The 18,784-nt window shown below is 44.3% G+C and overlaps 1 protein-coding gene across 1 annotated transcript in view; it reads left to right on the top strand.

Moving 5' to 3' along the window:
• LOC137799537 (CUB and sushi domain-containing protein 3-like) overlaps positions 1–18,784 on the top strand; it is a gene marked incomplete at its 5' end in the record, with an annotated part of 388,544 nt that overhangs the window by 243,141 nt on the left and 126,619 nt on the right. Inside the window, 9 exons of the mRNA XM_068596333.1 lie at positions 1,203–1,391; positions 5,231–5,347; positions 9,137–9,352; positions 10,755–10,943; positions 12,289–12,458; positions 13,409–13,565; positions 16,193–16,384; positions 17,771–17,897; positions 18,364–18,452. Of these exons, the coding sequence (XP_068452434.1) occupies positions 1,203–1,391; positions 5,231–5,347; positions 9,137–9,352; positions 10,755–10,943; positions 12,289–12,458; positions 13,409–13,565; positions 16,193–16,384; positions 17,771–17,897; positions 18,364–18,452 (1,446 nt within the window). The remainder of the gene's footprint in view (positions 1–1,202; positions 1,392–5,230; positions 5,348–9,136; positions 9,353–10,754; positions 10,944–12,288; positions 12,459–13,408; positions 13,566–16,192; positions 16,385–17,770; positions 17,898–18,363; positions 18,453–18,784) is intronic.

The raw sequence follows: 18,784 nt of genomic DNA, 5'->3' as shown, positions 1-18,784 counted from the left end.
CGTTTATACACGCTTTGAAAGATGTCTCTGGAAATATGGATAGGTTAATAAACTGCCAGTACCCGGTGACAAATGTAAATAATTATTAATGCTTACGTGTTCATTTTTATTGTTTGCAAATCAGGAAAAACTGCGACTTGAAATGAGAGCTTCTGATAATGCTGCTGTGGTTTAGTGTCTGCTGCTCACCGATGAGATGATAACTGTCTAAATGCCTAAAATCCACAAGTTTCTAGTGCATCAAAAACCATAATTGGAATATTTAACGTTACTTTAATGCCGAGAGGAACCAATAACACGATGGAGGTCATTCACACAGAAACTCTCACATATCCGCCATCAATAGTGCATTTTTTCTTCAGTCTTAACTTGTAAAATAGATAAAAATATTGCTTTTGTGCGTCATGTTGTTCAATATTTATATTTTTTTACATACTTTTGGGTAAATAAAAGTGAGTATTAATTTTCTAAATTTCAAAGTCAAAGTAAAGCGCTTCCTTTGGAAAACTTGTTTTCTCGGTTATTCATGCAAACCCAGACCTGTCATTGTTGTGATGATTGTAATGACATCAAAGGTTCTCGCTGCACTTTTTTTTTTTGTATAAATGTGGCCTAGAAAGTTTGCCGATTGCAAAAATAGAATTGCCATCCCATTTTTCATAAATGTTGTATGACTTCAATAAACCTCCGTCGCTCAACAGTCTCTCCTCATTTGCATACAAGAGAGCGAACCTAAAAAAAACAATCGCTCAGAACTACTGAGCTCAGTACACAAATCTGTTAATACACAACTGGATGTGTGTTGTGGTAAATATCACCATGAGCCACAGTAACGGTTGAATGTTCACGTGTTGGATGTTCACGTGTTGGATGTTCACGTGTTGGATGTTCACGTGTTGGATGTTCACGTGTTGGATGTTCACGTGTTGGATGTTCACGTGTTGAATGTTCACGTGTTGAATGTTCACATGTTGTGTTCTGGTTTGTTATTGTTGGACTTTACAGCTTCATCATTTCAAACTAATAATCATCCTGAAAGTCATTTTTTTAGAGTTGGACCTGAGTTGGGGAGGACATTTTAGAGGAAAAAGCCTAAAAATAGGTTGTGTTTCTGTTTAAAGGTTGTGAACAAAAATGTAACTCAACAGTTTAGATTCATTTGAACCCGATTCAAGAACCTGTTGTGATTTTATCTCCTCTAGTGGTCACGTTGGACACGTACTCCTGCATGGATCCTGGTATTCCTGTGAACGGCCTGCGGTTGAGCCACGACCTGTCCATCGGCTCCACGGTGTCCTTCCAGTGCGACCCCGGCTACAGGATGAGCCACGAGGAGCCGCTGGTCTGTGAGAAGAACCACTTCTGGAGCCACCCGCTGCCCACGTGTGACGGTACGCATGCCACCGGTCCTCTGACCGACAGACCAACATGCTAACCACTGAGCACAGTCGCCACATGTGTACCACATGTACCTCATGCACCACATGCACCACACGTACCACATGCACCACATGCACCTCATGCACCACATGCACCACATGCACCACACGTGTTCCAGCTCCGGCTGCAGTCTCATTCATGACGGCACAATTCGTTCTTTGAGTAAAAACTACTCATATCTGTAAATGATTTTAGTTTGTATGGTCTTAAATTTGCACCGACTGGCACCATGACATGATACATGGCCCTTTCATCACCTCAGAGCCGAGTAAATATAAAATACGAGTGCCGCCGTTCTCGTCATTAAGAGCACTGATTTGAATTTTGCACGGCGTCGCATCAGCTCATCGGGATGTCGGCGTTATTTTTTGAGAAAACACACATAATAAATCCATTTGCACAGAATGAACTGCATCGTCTGGAGACTTTTAGCCACAAGGGATGCTGCCACTGTGAAACTGGCAAGAGGTTTCTAAATGAGGTTTTCAGAAGGTAACTGGGTTCCTGCAGCAGCTGCTGCCGCTGCTATATTTTATTCCTCAACCTCCAAAACAAACAATAAAAAAACCCCGTACATGGCCTCGTTGGCAACGACACGAGCATTAGTGACTACGGGTTGCCTACAGCGCGTCTGACTAACCAAACACAAGTTTGTCAATTGCTTTTTCACTCAACAAATAGAGCCGGTCCTCATGTGAACAACTAACTTGGAGTGTGATGAATCATGTTGTACTGGAGACAGATTACGCTCGACTTCAAAGCCTGACGTTCAGCGTGTCCCTGATAGTCGTAATATCTCGCGTAATCTCCCTCTCCCGGCTGTGTTTGCACAGTTTTTGCTCGTTGTGCTGTTCGAAAGCGCACTGAAGGACAATTGTGCCAATTACTGTTGCAGTGTAAACCCGTGAATGACGTCTCTTGAAGTCACGGCTCCCTCGGCTGAAAGAATATAACGAATTAAAAAAAGATGCAAAGGTTGGCGAGTATGTAGACCGTTCAGTTTGTCAGGTGTTTGCAGCGTTCATGACAGTTGTTGGTCAGTTTGTCTGCTTGACAATCCCATTTTGCTGCCATAAACATGAATGAAGTGACGTGAACAGACTGAAAACATTATGATGATCAAATATGTTGACGAGGTTTTCCTTTGGGGACAATTTGTGCTTGAAAAAAGTATTAAATCTCAATATCTAAATATTAATATAATATATTATAATATATATATCGTGATAATATAAGAGCACCGTGATACTATTGCAATATAGCGATAATATCGTATAAAGACTAAAGTAATGTGACTAAATGGGAGTATTGTGACATTATCGTTATGATATCGTATCGGAACAAAAGCATTGTGATGAAGTCACAGTATCGCAAAAATATTGCATTGGGACTAAAGTATCGCGATAATATCGCAGTATCGTGACAATATGGCATCGGAATAAAATTTGTATCATAAAATCACAGTATTGTGATAATATCACAGTATCTTGATAATATCGGGACCAAAGTATTGTGATAAAATCACAGCATGGCAATAATCTAGCAGTATTGCGATATCGTCGCGTATCGTGATAATAGTGCAATTAGTGACAAATTCACAGGTTCGTGATAATATTGCATCGGAATCAAAATGTTATGATAAAATCACAGTATCGTGATAATATCCTATCGTGACTAAAGTATCGCAATAAAATCTCAGTATTGTGATAATAATGCATCGGGACCAAAGCATTGTGATAACATCACGTATCGCGATAACATCACGTATCGCGATAATAGTAAAATATTGTGACAAATCCACAGTATTGCGATAATGTCTTAATATCGTCTCAGTCCTAAAGTATCGTAATAAAACCGTATCGTGGCACCTCCAGTGAATCCCACCGTACCATGCGAGTGATGCAGTGCCGTGTGATGCAGCTTCAGCCCGACAGTCGTCCCGTTAATGGACTTCATGGCGTCGGGTCCATTTTTCTCGCCAAGGTGTGTGCCAGAGCGCCGCCAGATGCCTTGGCGCTTCGCCCCGATAGAGCCTCTAAAGTAGATCGTTTTTCCAAGCAAGCTCATTCACTTTTAATGACTTTATGTAATTTGGGTCTCATTAATAAAATATTGGATATAATTTTGTTGGTGGGTTAGGATTCGGGCCTTGATGTGGTTTGTGCTGGGTGGAGGGCCCAAGGGTGGGTGGGGTGAGCATGAGAGGGGGGTGGGTGTGTGCAGCTGTGGAGCCGCAGGCTGCTCTGTGATCCTCCATAAACATCTTCTGACAGTCAGTACTTTGAAAATATATCTACATGCACAAGAGTTCTACTTCGGATATTTGTCAACAATTGCAGTTTTTATGAAGGCGGCCGGATATTTGGCTCTAACGGCACCACTTTATGGGCCTTCAAGCCAAAGAACACACACACACACACACACACACACACACACACACACACACACACACACACACACACACACACACACACACATTGTACGACAGGAGGAAACGAAGCTTGTAAGTTTCCATCAACGCCATTTAAAATGAAAGAAGCCGTGCCCTTTATGTGGTTATGACCTTTTAGTTTAAACACAGTGACGACATCAGAAATGAGTTGCTGGATTTGAACAATATCCAAATTGACCGTTTAACCTTCAAGCGGTTCTCGGCGTTAACCTCGCGGTTCTCGGGCCGCCAGCGATTCGTCTCATTAGCTTCCTTTGATGAGATAAGGAGCTTCCTGGCAGTAAAATCAATAGCCGACATGCGTGAGAGTCATATTACTGACGCGGCAACGATGTTGCTGCTTCAGGCAACGCGGCAACGATGTTGCTGCTTCAGGCAACGCGGCTCCCGATGCCCCGGCTCCACTCGTCCATGTCCATGTGTCTTTGGTCGAGACGCTGAACACAGCGTTCCTACGGTCATGGAAAACCTGGAAAAGCCACAGAATTGTAAAATGCTCATTTCCAGGCTTACTACATTTTATCACTTTTTACTGTTTACACACATTTCACCCAATGTTTGCTCATGAACATTTTGTTTAAAGTCATGGAAAAAAGTCATTGAAAAAAGTAATGGACAAGGTCATTGAAAAGGTCATTGAAAGGTCATGGAAAAGTCATTGAAAAATCATTGAAAAGTCATGGAAAATGTCATGGAAAAGGTCTTGGAAAAGCCATGGAAAAGCCATCGAAAAAGTCATTAAAAAGGTCATGGAAAAATCATGGAAAGTCATGGAAAATTGCATTGAAAAGTCATTAAACATTCCTGGAAAAGCCCTGGAAAAGTGATGGAAAAGTCTTTGGTCAAAGTGTGTGAACCCTGTGAACCCCAGGTGGCCATAAGCTGTGTGAACGGTGGAAGCCGGCATCAGCGTGTGAGTGAGGGTGAACGGGTGAATGACGGCCGTGCAGCAGCAAAGAGCCTGAAGTTTATTTCCTGTTTCTATTCGGAAAGAAATTAAAAATCAGTCGATCAAAATAAAGCCTCTAATCCAGCTGCATTTGCTTTGTCAGTTCTTCTGAATTGTAAAGAAGTTTTCTGACAATGCTTTGCAGTTCAAGACTCCGTAGGAGTGGAAAGTATGGATGAATGGATGAATAATTCATGTCCTGGCAGTGGGGCAGGTTCTGACGGGGTAACGTTGTGTTGGCAGAACTACAGGTCGTCATAAAAATAGCATGGGACGTGATCTGAATGCATTATTCATCTCCACTGGCTGCTCTGTCTTCAGGTGAAGGATTCATTGGTTCATTTCAAAATGTCCACTTTTCATTCACTGCCTTCCCGTCGTCTCCTCAGCGTCGTGCGGTGGGGAGATCAGCGGACCGGCAGGCATCATCTTGTCCCCCGGCTTCCCGGAGCTCTATCCCAACTCCCTGAACTGCACCTGGACGGTGGAGGTCAGCCACGGGAAAGGTGAGCCAGCGTCACCAGCTTACAGTAATACTTCCTCCAAAATGTACAAATATACAAATATACACGCCAGGATCCCTTTTTACAGTACAGTTTAACAACTGTGTTTTGATTTAAACCTCCTCTTGTGTTAGCTTTATGTTAGCAGCTGTTGTGTTAGCTTTCTATTAGCAGCTCTTGTGTTAGCTTTATGTTAGCATCTCTCGTGTTAGCTTTCTATTAGCACATCTTGTGTTAGCTTTATGTTAGCAGCTCTTGTGTTAGCGTTCTGTTAGCATCTCTTGTGTTAGCGTCCTGTTAGCATCTCTTGTGTTAGCGTTCTGTTAGCATCTCTTGTGTTAGCGGGTGGGTTTTGACCCGTGTCTTAAATCAGCTGTAAAACACAGTAAAACAGTGATGTATCATCAAGTTGTTCCTCATCTCTTGGTGACCTTGTTACGATTCCTTATCCATGAAAATGTTGTTGTGTGTTTTAATATTTTTGGTTTGGACCTCTGGGCCTTTATTTTGTCCGGATACTCGTCCACTTCTATTAAAACATGTTAAAATGAACCTCAAGAGAATCCTATAAATACATAAAAGGTTGTTGTGTTACCTGAATATTACTGAGGGGCATTAGAACACATCTCTTAAATACGTTTGTTTTATTTATTTTTACATTTTAATATTATTAACTACAGTAACATCTGTGGTGTTACGGGTCAACATGACTTGTGTATATTTACTTCAAGAGAAAGGCTAAAAAGTCATTTTTTCAGCAATAAAGCTTTAATACAAACACAAAATATCAAGGTCAAAAAACAACAATCAATCAAGCAAACCTTATGGTTAAAATATCCTTTTATTGAGTTGAAGTAGAGGTTCCTGCAAGGTCAAAAAGCCTTGATGCAATAAACACATTTTATGTGTTTTTTTTATGCATTTAAAACCTAAAACACACAAGAGGAAGCTTAAGGAATGTTTTTATTTTGCAGACTTGCAGCAGGTTTATTCCTCTGGTCCTCGTTACCACGCTGACATCCAATAGTCCTCATAACGACCAAATTATAAAGCCATGAATTAACACGACGCCCCCTCAGCAGATTACACCAACATTACCAGGATTTATTAGTTTAAAGTAAGAAGCGATTCAAGCAAATATCATTTGAATGTACTGACTCCTTCTTCTTTTTTCCTTTTGGCAAATGTCCATAATATGTGTGGATAATATTACTCATTGAAGACGCCGCTGCATGCTTCCTTTTAAAATGTCTTCTGGTATCTGAGAAATGGGTTTAATTTCTTCTTCTTTATCGGCAGTTCTTCAGCAACGCGGCTTCATACGTTCCTCAGTTGCTTTTAACGCTTTCTTTCTCCCGCGGTTTCTTTCACCGAGCTAATTCCACGAGTCGGTGCTTCACCCGGTGAAGACGAGTGTGGTTTCTGTTTAATTCTCATATCATTCATCTTGTTATTCGCTTAATTCCACTATCGCGGCTCTCGCTGTCAGTCATGTGATCAGGAAGCAGCTCTGCCGACCTTTTATGATTATCGTTTGAGCTTATTTCTGCTCCCGAGCTCGTAGCCGCGTTATCCCTGTGCTCTGTACTTGTTATCTGCTTTCAAAAGGCTTATTGAAACAGCATATGTTGATAATTGTACATTACCAATTGATCCTAGCACCTTTATTTCATGTCTATACATGATAGTTGATATCAGAAGAAGAAGATCTCCATTCTGCCAGCAAGGTGTCCACTAGCCTGGAGAGGAGTGACTCCTCTGTATTCCTGTATTTTATATGTTTCTTAATTATAACACCAAACTCACACATGTGATAAACAACATTTGATCCTTTAAAGGTGCTTTAATAACATTTAATAAAACTCAATCGCTCCCGCAACTAAACATCCAAATAGCAACTGAATTTTTTTTAATTGTTTAATTGACTAATTCTAATCAAATTCAACACGGGGCCTAATACTGTGTAAGTTATTCAAAATGCCAAATTGATTTAGTGTGGGGGCAATTAGCAATCAGACCTCATATATATTAAAAAAAACCTGCAAATTTTGGAAGCTGAGGGCTTGTGTATAGACCTCACCTAAAACCCTGAAGCATGATCAACAAGTTAGATTAATTATAGATATGAGTGATGAAGAGAATCTATTGCACACATCACATTTTTAATCGGGGCCAAATTTGGCTGATTAAATATGATTTAGAGAGGCACGGCCTCAATTTACTGAACTGCAGGTTCTCACTTTTTCATGTACACACCGAGATATCACAATGTTTAGTCATGGACATTCGGTTTGAAGTCATGGAAAAGTCATTGAAGTCATTGAAAAACTATTGAAAAGTAATTTTAAAGTCATTGATAAGTAACTGAAAAGCTATTGTAAAGTCTACTTGCATCAGAACCTGGGCAACAGGTTGGAGAGTTTAATCACAACTACACATTACATGTGCCCCATAATGCACCTCTGTAGACACACACACACACACACACACACACACACACACACACACACACACACACACCTTGATCTCTAGGGATTAACGCTCTTCTTCCCCCTCCCCTTGATGAATTGATCGTTTGGCTCCTGTAATATAATTGCTGCTTCACGAAGAGCCCACGATCAATCATCTCATGTTTTATTTATTTTTTGTTATTTATTTCACGGCCATTTGGGACTTTTTCCTTTTCATCAATCGAGCCAAACGCCCAGCGGACGACGTCACGCCGTCATCACCAACAGATGGCGTTAGAAAATGGCGGCGCGCGTGTTTGTACTGAGAAGACGCCAACTGGCCGTCACGGACGGGACGAAGGAGGAAGCTGGAAACAGACGCAGGGCGTCCAGACGCAGGGCGTCCAGACGCAGGGCGTCCAGACGCAGGGCGTCCAGACGCAGGGCGTCCAGACGCAGGGCGTCCAGACGCAGGGCGTCCGGACGCAGGGCGTCCGGACGCAGGGCGTCCGGACGCAGGGCGTCCAGACGCAGGGCGTCCGGACGCAGGGCGTCCGGACGCAGGGCGTCCGGACGCAGGGCGTCCGGACGCAGGGCGTCCGGACGCAGGGCGTCCGGACGCGTCCGGACGCAGGTCATCTCATGCAGACTCCTGATGAACAACCCAGAGTCTGGTCTTCGCTGCCGCGTCAGATTTCCTGTCGTTTGGTGACGTTCTCTCTCTCCTGGTGTGAATCTGGATGATTAGCCAGTTGGAGATGAGTTGTAGTGGAGTTTTAATGATGGGCAGACCAAAGAGCGGGAAAGGGAACTGACTGCTGCACACGGACATGCCGCTTCAATTACATGCAGTTCTAATCTCTGGAAATCTTCTTTTTTTTTTAGTTTCCCCTGCAAGTTTGCTTTTCACTTTGCATTTGGAAATTGCGTTTAATCTTTTTTGTGTCTCTTGTTATGTGTCAGATGTCCTCCCTTCCCCTCCCCTCCTTTTCATTTTGGTATGATAATTTGAGCAGGATTCATTTCAGTATGCTCTCAGCGCTGCTGCGAGGATTAAAGCCTTCATTTAATGAATGAAAAATGTGTGTGTTGCAGACGGCTGTTCCAGCAAAGCTGGACCCAAATTAATACAACTGATGTTTAATCACGATAATGACGTTCTTGAAAACGATAGCCTACATTTAAATTGAATAATAGTCGTATTCAGTTGGAGGTTGTCGCAATTTACATTTCATTCTGCGGCCGACAACCCGTCAAACTAAAGCTTCTCCTCTCCAGCCGACATCAGTGATTCTTTGTGTTTCCTCTCACGCCGGGACGCCTTTCATTCTTCCTCCTGAAGGTGTGCAGTTCACCTTCTACTCCTTCCACCTGGAGGACCACCACGACTACCTTCTGATCACGGAGAACGGCAGCTTCGCCCAGCCGCTGGCCCGGCTCACCGGCTCGGAGAAGCCCTCGCCGGTCAACGCCGGCCTGTTCGGGAACTTCAAGGCGCAGCTGCGCTTCATCTCCGACTTCTCCATCTCGCTGCAGGGATTCAACATCTCCTTCTCTGGTACGACGGCCGCGTGCGTGGGGTCTGCCTGTCGGAGGCCGGCGGGGTGTGTGTGTGTGTGTGTGTGTGTGTGTGTGTGTGTGTGTGTGTGTAAAGGTTTGTAGACAGGATGGGTGAGTAAAGCTTTCAAAAGGGGGATGAATCGGGTGGAGTGAGGGATGCTGGCAACACGGCGGCGGCGTTGCGAGGTGGCAAAAAAAGCGACTGAGGGAGAGACGGCTCGCTTAAAGATGAGATGAAGAGCGCTCCCGCCTTTCTAAAGCCTGCGTAGCGGTTTGCGGGTTTGGAAACGGCGGCCCGGCACCCCGGAGGCGGAGCTAGCCGCCGCCGCCGGGGCGCCGACCTGAGGAGGATCATTAAGAGACGACGAGGTCACACGCAGGTGGAGGCTGACTGCGATGGGGGAGGAGCATCAAAGCATGCCATGTGGGTCAGTATCCTCAGGACCGAGGAGAGAGTGTGAGTGTGTGTGTGTGTGTGTTTGTGTGTAAATAATAGCCCCCCCCCCCCCCATGCAGAGAGAGACCAAGGGAAAGAGAGGTGGAGATGGAGGCTTTAGGGAGGGGGGATAGTGAGAAGAAGATGAAAAAAGATGAGACAGATGGTGATGCTGAGTGAGCAGGGTGATGGAGAGGGCGGGGGGAGAGAGAGAGGGAGGAAGAGGGAGAGAGAGAGAGAGAGAGGGAGGGAGGAAGAGGGAGAGAGAGAGAGGGAAGAAGAAGGAGGGAGAGAGAGAGGAAGAGAGAGAGATGTAGTAAAGTAGACAGAGAGAGAGGAGCTTCATGAGCATGCTGGCTAAATGTTTGCCTGCTGTTCGCTGAAGTGAAGCATAACTTATGCAGCCATGAATATTCATGACATTTAGTGTGTGTGTGTGTGTGTGTGTGTGTCCTTGCATGCATTGTAATTAGCATCTATAGATTTCTTGATTGGAATAATAATTTTTTTTTAATGTATTTTTTAACCTTTCGCAACCTTTTTAGATAAGAAATAAAAATTTGCCATCGGGTCGTCCCATCCTGAGGCGGGACGCCGCCGCGGTGGAGTCCATAGTTGTACTTTTAGTTCAACGTCGCAGCCCGTTGGAGGAACGCTCTTTTCTTTAAGCTCCGCCTCTGCGTCTCAGCTGACGAGGTACAGTAGTCCTCCTCGCAGGCGGCCTGTAGTTCGCGGAGAGCCCATCCTTCTTCCGGGCTTCAAAGCTTTTGGCTCGAATCCCAACCTGAGGAAGTGTCCTTGAGCAATTAATCTCCATGAGCTGCTGCTTTGCTTCTGCATGAACTCAGAGTTGCGTCAACTCGAGCGAGCGAGCGGCGCCGAAGCAACAAATCATTCCAACGGAGTATTAACGATGCGCTATTATTATTTATGTGTTTATTTGTGGCCCATATCTTGCTTCCAGAGTACGATCTCGAACCCTGTCAGAACCCCGGGTCGCCCCAGTTCGGCGGGCACACGGGCTCCAGGTTCGGCATCGGCGACGCGCTGACGTTCGACTGCAACACCGGGTACCGCCTGCAGGGGGCGAGGCAGGTGGTGTGCTTGGGAGGCGGCCGTCGCATGTGGAGCGCCCCTCTGCCAAGGTGTGTGGGTACGTGGTCAGCTGCTTTCTTTAATTCCTTTTTTTCTTTCCTGCTTGTGCATGCGCGCGTTGCAGCCAGTCATGTTTTAGACGCGTTTGGCTCAGATACGAGTGTTTAAAGAACTCTGTGTGGGATTTGATCTGCTGAAGCAGATCTGTGATATCAAAGTGAGCTGCTGGGGAGAGAAAGAAAATAATATAGTAGAAAATAATATTCAGAGCATTAATATAGCTGCAACACGACTGTTAGCAATGTAAATATGAAGTGGAGGAATGTCCTGACATTCAGGACGACCTGCGGCGCCGCCGTTAGCACTGTTAGCGCCTTTAGCCGTCGCCATGTTGAGAGCTGTAAGAGGCAATACATGTGCTCTTTTTAAAACTATTTATTTTCCACTGAAGGATGCTCCAAGGTCATGTGAAGTGACTATTACACTGTACTGTATTTTATTAAAAAGAAATCAACCTTCTTTGTCCCAGAAAAACTCATTTAAATGACTTCTAGATCTCCAGAGATCTCGTCGTATAGCGAGGCATCGTGTCAGTCCAACTCGTTCCCTGTCGGCATGATGGAACATTTCTCCATCGCCAACATCATTTTAATTCACTGTATTGTCCCAATAATCATCCAAAAAATGCATAAACCTCTTAAAATGGCACCAAAACATAAAGAATCAACCTTCCATTTAGTTAAACTAATGTGTTGTATCAGAGATGAGACACAAAAACATGTCAACAATCTTTAAAAGGTAATCATAAGTCATCAGATAAAAACATTTTAGAACCTGTGTGAGTCATTTCGCTCTCACATGATAATTAAGTTAGGCAATTTTAGTTTAATACAATTTTTGGAGTGATTTTTCATTAAAGCCGGCTCCGTTTGTCACTTCTCCTCCATGACAGTGAGCTAAACAGCTTCTCTACTCGCTCACCTCGCGCCTTGAATTTACTGCTTCATGAAAAATAAAGTAATCAGGAGCACAAAGTCGTTCGGAGACGTACTTGGTACGAGAGAGGAGACTTAAACTCTCAAATTAAATAGAAATAGGCGACAAACTTTGATATATTCGTCCCAAATAAGTTCTGCGAGGCCGAGCGCCCCAGAGGACCCGCGGGGGCGCCGTCATGCTATCGCTAGTCTCGCTGCGCCGCTGCAACATCGTCATGACGCCGCACGGCCCCGAGGGGTCAGAGGTCGTCTCGGCCTTTAAATTAATGTAACGGCCTCGTGCGGCGCCGAGCGCGTTGATGCACAGATGACGCGTTGATGACGGCATGCGCTTGTTTTTTCTTTCAGTAGAACAAATACATTAATTGTTGTCCTCTCTCTCCGTGTGTTTGTGTTTCATCGCAGCGGAGTGCGGGTCGACGGTGTCCAACAACGAGGGCGTCATTCTGTCCCCGAACTACCCGATGAACTACGACGACGGCCACGAGTGCGTCTACAGCATCCGGGTCCAGACGGGCAAAGGCATCAACATCACCGCCGGCGCCTTCAGCCTCGCTCAGAGCGACGTCCTGAAGGTGAGGAGGACGAGGGAAACACAAGCTAACGGTTCAAAAACTCAATCAACTTGTCTGGTTTAATTAAACTGGTGCTCGTTTCATTACAAACAAACCAGAAACAAATGAAAAAAGGGTTTTACGGAAAGCTGCGGGCAAAATGCACACTTGAAAAGTCAACTTATAGGTCAAACAGCAGCAGCAGCTTTTTTACATTTGTGAAGAAAGGATTCATTTCTTTCGCTCAAGGGCATTTTAACAGTTTTGGTAAGCGCCACAAAATGTGATGCAAAAGACGACGTCGCCTCCGCTTCACAGCTGGAACGCGCTTCTTTTTTTTTTTTTCAGGCATGCAGATGTCTTGTCTAATGCTCCAATTAACAGATCATTGTACCCCCATCAGCGTTTCTAGTGTCTGAGTTGTGTCGACGCAGTAACACTCGTGTGTATTCAGGCATTTTGTTGAACATCTGAAATGTGTAAACACAACAACATGCTAATGGAGAGCTAATTTAAAGAACAGGGGGAAGCAAAACAAGACGGTATTTCAAAGGAAGAGGCATGTATTTCCTTTTTTTTTGTACAAAAATAACTCCGCTGGGAATTTAACTTATTCAACAAATAAGTTAAATTAGGGACGCTGATAAAAAAAATCTGTGGAAAAAAAATGCAATTATATGAGTAAAAAAATACAGAAACACCTCAAGTATCTTCCTCTTTTCTTGTGGTTTCCAAAGTCATTGAATTTTAGTTCTAGTAAAATATTTTCTTCATAATTACGATCAGTCCAATAAAAGTTTAATATCTCATCCAGGACTCTGGTTTCCAATAGATGTTCTGAATAAAACAGTATAAAAACGCAGTGTGAATCTTTCTCCAGCATTAATATTTAATTCTTAATAATCTAATTTTACTTCATTGCGGGTTATTTAAAACCCTCCATCGTCTCTTCCTCCTCTCGTCTGGACCAGGTGTACGACGGTAAAGACGGCGCGTCCGCGCTGCTGGGCTCGTACACGGGCGCGTCCATGCAAGGCCTGTCGCTCACCAGCACCTCCAACTTCCTGTGGCTGGAGTTCTACTCGGACCAGGAGGCCACGGCGGCCGGGTTCAGGCTCCAGTACCACAGTGAGTCACGTTCAGCCCGCCTGGAGGAGAAGAGCTTCAAAAAACAAACAAAAAAAACACGAGCCAATGTGGACTCACTTTAAATTGGGGCGCAAAATGCACCCCAATTTAAAATATGGAAGCTCATTCCTGCCACTTTGATAAAAAAAATAAGATCCTGTAAGTCATAATTATGAGATGCTAAGTCATAATTATGAGATGCTAAGTCATAATTAAGAAATGCTAAGTTATTATTATGAGATGCTAAGTCATAATTTTAAGATGCTAAGTCATAATTATAAGATGTTAAGTCATAATTAAGAGACACCAAGTCATAATTATAAGATGCTAAGTCATAATTATGAGATGCTAAGTCATAATTATAAGATGCTAAGTCATAATTATAAGATGCTAAGTCATAATTAAGAGATGCTAAGTCATAATTATAAGATGCTTAGTCATATTTATGACTTGGCATCTCATAATATCTCATAATTAAGAGATGCTAAGTCATCATTTCGATTTAATATCTTATTATTATGAGTCAAAATTACGAGGTAGTATCTCATAATTATGACTCAGAGGATCTGAATGTGATCATCACGGTGGCGTGAATGGGCTTCCATATCACTTCGAGTCGCAGACTTTTAAAAGAACATTTTTTAATTGACCATCACCCGGCTTTCACTGCGGGGGCATCCATTAAACACAGCATGGTGTATCCACGCCATTCCTGCAGGGAAACTCTCTCTCTCTCTCCCCCTCCCCCTCCCTCTCTCTCTCTCTCTCTCTCTCTCTCTCTCTCTCTCTCTCTCTCTCTTCTCTCTCTCTCTCTCTCTCTCTCTCTCTCTCTCTCTCTCTCTCTCTCTCTCTCTCTCCCTCCCTCCCTCCCTCCCTCCCTCACTCCCTCCCTCCCTCCCTCTCGGCTTCTCTTGATGTGAATCCCTTCACCCTCTTTTTTTACATTGCCCCCTCTCACCCTCCCTCTGCAATTAGCGCCCTTGCCTGGCTAACTGCATCTCGTTAAAACAAGGTGTATTATCTCTGGGTTTGTTTGAAATCAGCGTGCTGTGTGTGCATTAGCAAAGAGTTTGCATCGTGCATGTTAGCGCATACGCTCGTACATGCAGAGCGCCATCGTCGCTGTAAGTGGAGCAGTAATGGATGGGTTTTGTTCCTCCCCCTAATTGGCTTTGCTGACTGTGTGTTGTTGCTAACCGCTTCTAATTTATTACTGTGACGCCGGGATGTTTTGGTGACTCTGCATTTTGCGCCCCAATTTAAAGTGTTTTTGTGTTTCACCTGCGATTGAGCTCTCGGAAATTCTTTTCTTTTTTTTTAAAAGCTAGAATTCAACATAGTTAGTGAAAATGGCAGCGAGGCCAAGTGCTGTTTTCACTTGAACGATATAATAGGAAATAAAGTTTTTTCCCCGCTAACTGTGCAGTAAGTCGGTTCACACTCGCCTGTGATAATTACACCAAATGTTCCAGGTGCAAACAGTTTCACACATAACAGTTTTACTATAGTGCCGTTCAGCATGTGCTTCAAAATAAAACTAAAATAAAGAAACAAATCAAATGCGAAAACAATAATAAAATACATCATCAATCAGTTATATGTCTCGTTTACAACCGCTAAATAATTGCCGTCGGCATCTAAATGTTACCGCCATTAGTTCAGACGAGATGTTGCTTTAATTACGAGGTGGCTTCTGAGTTACAGAATTAGCTGTAATTAATCGCCGCGTGATTGGATTTCATTTCTCCGTTGTTGTTTTTCCCCTCGGATGTGCACAAGGTAAACGGCACCACAGCGTAAGCCGGCGCTCTGCATCCTAACTGGCTCTTGCGGCTCTTTTTTTGGCGTGCAGAAGCTCGAGCGGGGCCAGGAGAGGAGGCGTGGCGTTCATAAATCTGGCATCTTAAATCTTGTCGAACATGTTATCGAATCATGTTTTCACGACTCTTCTCGCCCCCCAAGAAAAAAACCGCGGGGGGTAATTTTCTAAATGTGAAGCAGTAACTGCTGGAGATTTATGCCGGGCATGACACTTGTAATACTGCCATAACATCTGGCACGGGGGCCACGGACCTCGCTGTGGGAAGAGAGCGTAAATCAGCGCTGGGTTTTTTATGTGCGGCCACTGTTGCTGCATAGCAGAACACTTCCATTTAGCTCCTGAAATACAGACAAAAAAAAGCACACAACACAACGGCCCCGAGTCCAAAAAGAGTTATTGCAACATTTCCTTGTTTTGCAGCTTTGTTTATTTCATTCCCCTTCGTCGTCCCGGCTGAGCGGTCTCACGAGAGGGAGGGTGCTGCTCCTCGTGGTAAACCCCCCCCCCCCCTCACCTCACGCTCGATTGAACGTTTAATTGCGACCGTCTAATTGTGCTCTCCGTCCAAAAGGAATCTTTTATTGCCGCGAGTAGTATAACTGTGACTGTCATATAAATGGCGGCCGTGGCTCTCGGTGTACACAATGGCCGCCCTCCAATGTGGACACGGCTTTTAATACCGGCGATAAAAACATGTGTTCACGTGTGTTCATTGGTCTCCGTGTTACATCATTCTCATATATTCTTCCCTCTCTCTCTCTCTCCTCCCGTGCCTTCTCTTCTCCCTCGCTCGCCCTCGTCCAAGGCTTCGAGCTGTCCCACTGCGAGGATCCCGGCGTGCCGCAGTTCGGCTTCAAAGTGGACGACCAGGGTCACTTCGCCGGCAGCGCCATCACCTTCGGCTGCGACCAGGGCTACACGCTGCACGGCCGGGGCGTCCTCAGGTGCATGACCGGGGACAGAAGGGCGTGGGACAACAACCTGCCGTCGTGCATAGGTAATCCTGCTCTCCCGTGCACGCTCGTCTTTACACCCTCCATCTTTGTTTCTCTCTCTTCCTCCCTCGTTTATTACTATTCAGGCCAGGCACACGGTCAACATTGCTCAGCTAGCTGTTAATCCCGAGGATTTATCCCGACGTCGTATCTACTTAATTGAACTGTGTTGAAAGAAAATATACTGCTTTGGCATTTTGTAAGGGAATATCTAAAGCGCTCGGTTGTTTTATTTTTAAATCATTGATCTCTCTGTGCAGTTATTGCTGTATGCACGGAGTCATCTCGCACACCACACTGAAGCAATCTCAATCGCAATTACACTTTTACTGTGATGTGCAATTCATAGCCCCGTGTTATTTAGCTACTCGCCGTTTCATCGCCACTTATTTTGGAGACGTAAAAGGCGAAACTATCTGCGTGCATTCGTATCGGACATGAAGTACAGTCCCGGCTGTCCTTTCTTATTCAAAATCCGCTGAGACAAGATGAATGATAAAGCTATTACCTGCTCGCTGCTGGCGTCTGGAAGGTGTTGTCTGCTTCCTGATGTCTCGCGGTGATGGATCAAGGGAGAAAATTCAGAATTGCACTTTAAATGCCAACGTGTCCAACTGCCTCTTTCAATGCAACATGCATTTGTTCCTTTTTTTTTCTTCTTTCATTATCTTCAATACCATCAGAAAATAAAACTGTCTATTGATTTAACTCTTTAACCGCGCTGGATCTCCCTGAATGGTCACAATATATTAATGGTGAGCTTTGTATCTCCAATACCTCCATGTATTTCCAGCCGTTCCTCCAGGGCCACATCTCGGCCCCCCTGTCAAGGACTTTTACATTTGCCGTGTTATGCTACTGATTACAGCCTACCACCGCGGCAAGCTAATGCAATTTTCCTATTAATTAAGTGCCGTTTGTTCTGTAATGTAGACGGGTGAGACGATAGCCAGGGGAGAGACAACACAGCCTGAATGATAAGATATTCAGTCATTAACGGCTGCAGCAGCGTCCTCCTGCAGGTTAAAAGCTCAGCCCCATACATGCATGGTCTGGACTCACAGTCTGTTTTTAAAGGTAATTAACGGCATCATTAGGAGGCAAAACAAGTTTTGCATCTGCGGCTATTTCTGCTCAGAGAGGAAGTTCCTGTTCCTGTTTTTCAGTCCCATTACCTGCTGGAAAAAAAAGCAAATAGTTCCTTCTCAGCAGAGCCTAAACTGTTGCTCATTAGTCGTCTTTGTAGACTTCGAGCTTCAGTGATCTCGCAGCGGTTTCTGTGTTTGTGACCAACATTTCTGCGTGTCTCTATTTCCTCTTGTGAGTTTGCATTTTTTTGCAGGTTTTTTGTGTGTAATTTGTGTTCATTCGTGTGTGTTTGCACGCAGCCGAGTGCGGCGGGAGTTTCGAGGGCGAGTCGACGGGGCGCATCCTCTCGCCGGGCTATCCCTTCCCCTACGACAACAACCTCAGGTGCACCTGGACCATCGAGGTCAACTCCGGCAACATCGTCAGGTAACGCAAGTTGCTGTCGACCCTCCGGACCCCGAGGCCAATTTATGGATTTTACATAATTGAAATTCACCCTTTAAAGGCTCTTGAGTTTAAGATACATACAGAACAATCTCAGCTCTCCATATAACGAGACGCCGATGTCATAAAATAAGACTCGAAAGCTGAAAAATTAAAGCTTGATTTTGGAAATTCTTCACATCTCTTGTGAAAACATCACTTTACTCAAGTGGTCGAACTGTTTTGATGATGGAAATTAGTCGCTTAGTTTCACAAAAGCAGTGAAATATATGAATAAAATAGTAGATACATAACACATGCAGATTTTATTCATTTAGTAGAAAATGAAAAAAAAAAACTTTTCTACCTTTTTAAAAAATCCTCATATTATAGAATATTTGAATTAAGATAATTGATCTCATGCTCATTTGTGTTTAGCTCCATTGCTCATGAGCCGTGTGTTAAATAGTCAGTTAAAGACCTGCAGAGACACAATAGGACTGTTAGTGATGAAGCTGAAGGGACGTGATCGACTGCACCGGAGCAAACGTCTCGCAGGTGAAAGATCGAGTTGATTTAAATCCGTCTTCACTTGACCTTGACTGTGGAAGTTCAGTTCAGAAGTTCAGTTGAGATTTTTAAGCATTAACAATTCTCCTCCGGAGCTGGATGTCATCAAGAGAAACGGCCTGCAGCCGCTCCATTAACAACGCTGGAGGGGGGGGGGCTTTGTAGACACTGTGACAGCACCCAGGGGAACTTTCTCGGGGACGAGGAAGCATTTTCTTCTCTCCTCCGGTTGAGAGCTCCCTGGTATTACTGAGGAATAAAACCCATTTGGGCTTAGAGGTCGAAGTAAACATGGTATGATTCCATCGAGCCGGCCGCAC

The sequence above is a fragment of the Clinocottus analis genome, unplaced genomic scaffold, assembly GCF_023055335.1.
Source record: "Clinocottus analis isolate CAN_PGR_092001 unplaced genomic scaffold, fCliAna1.0.p SCAF_36, whole genome shotgun sequence".
In the NCBI taxonomy this organism is placed as follows: Eukaryota; Metazoa; Chordata; class Actinopteri; order Perciformes; family Cottidae; genus Clinocottus; species Clinocottus analis.
The sequence above is the reverse complement of the archived record's forward strand: the minus strand, read 5'-3'. Positions and strand labels throughout refer to the sequence as shown.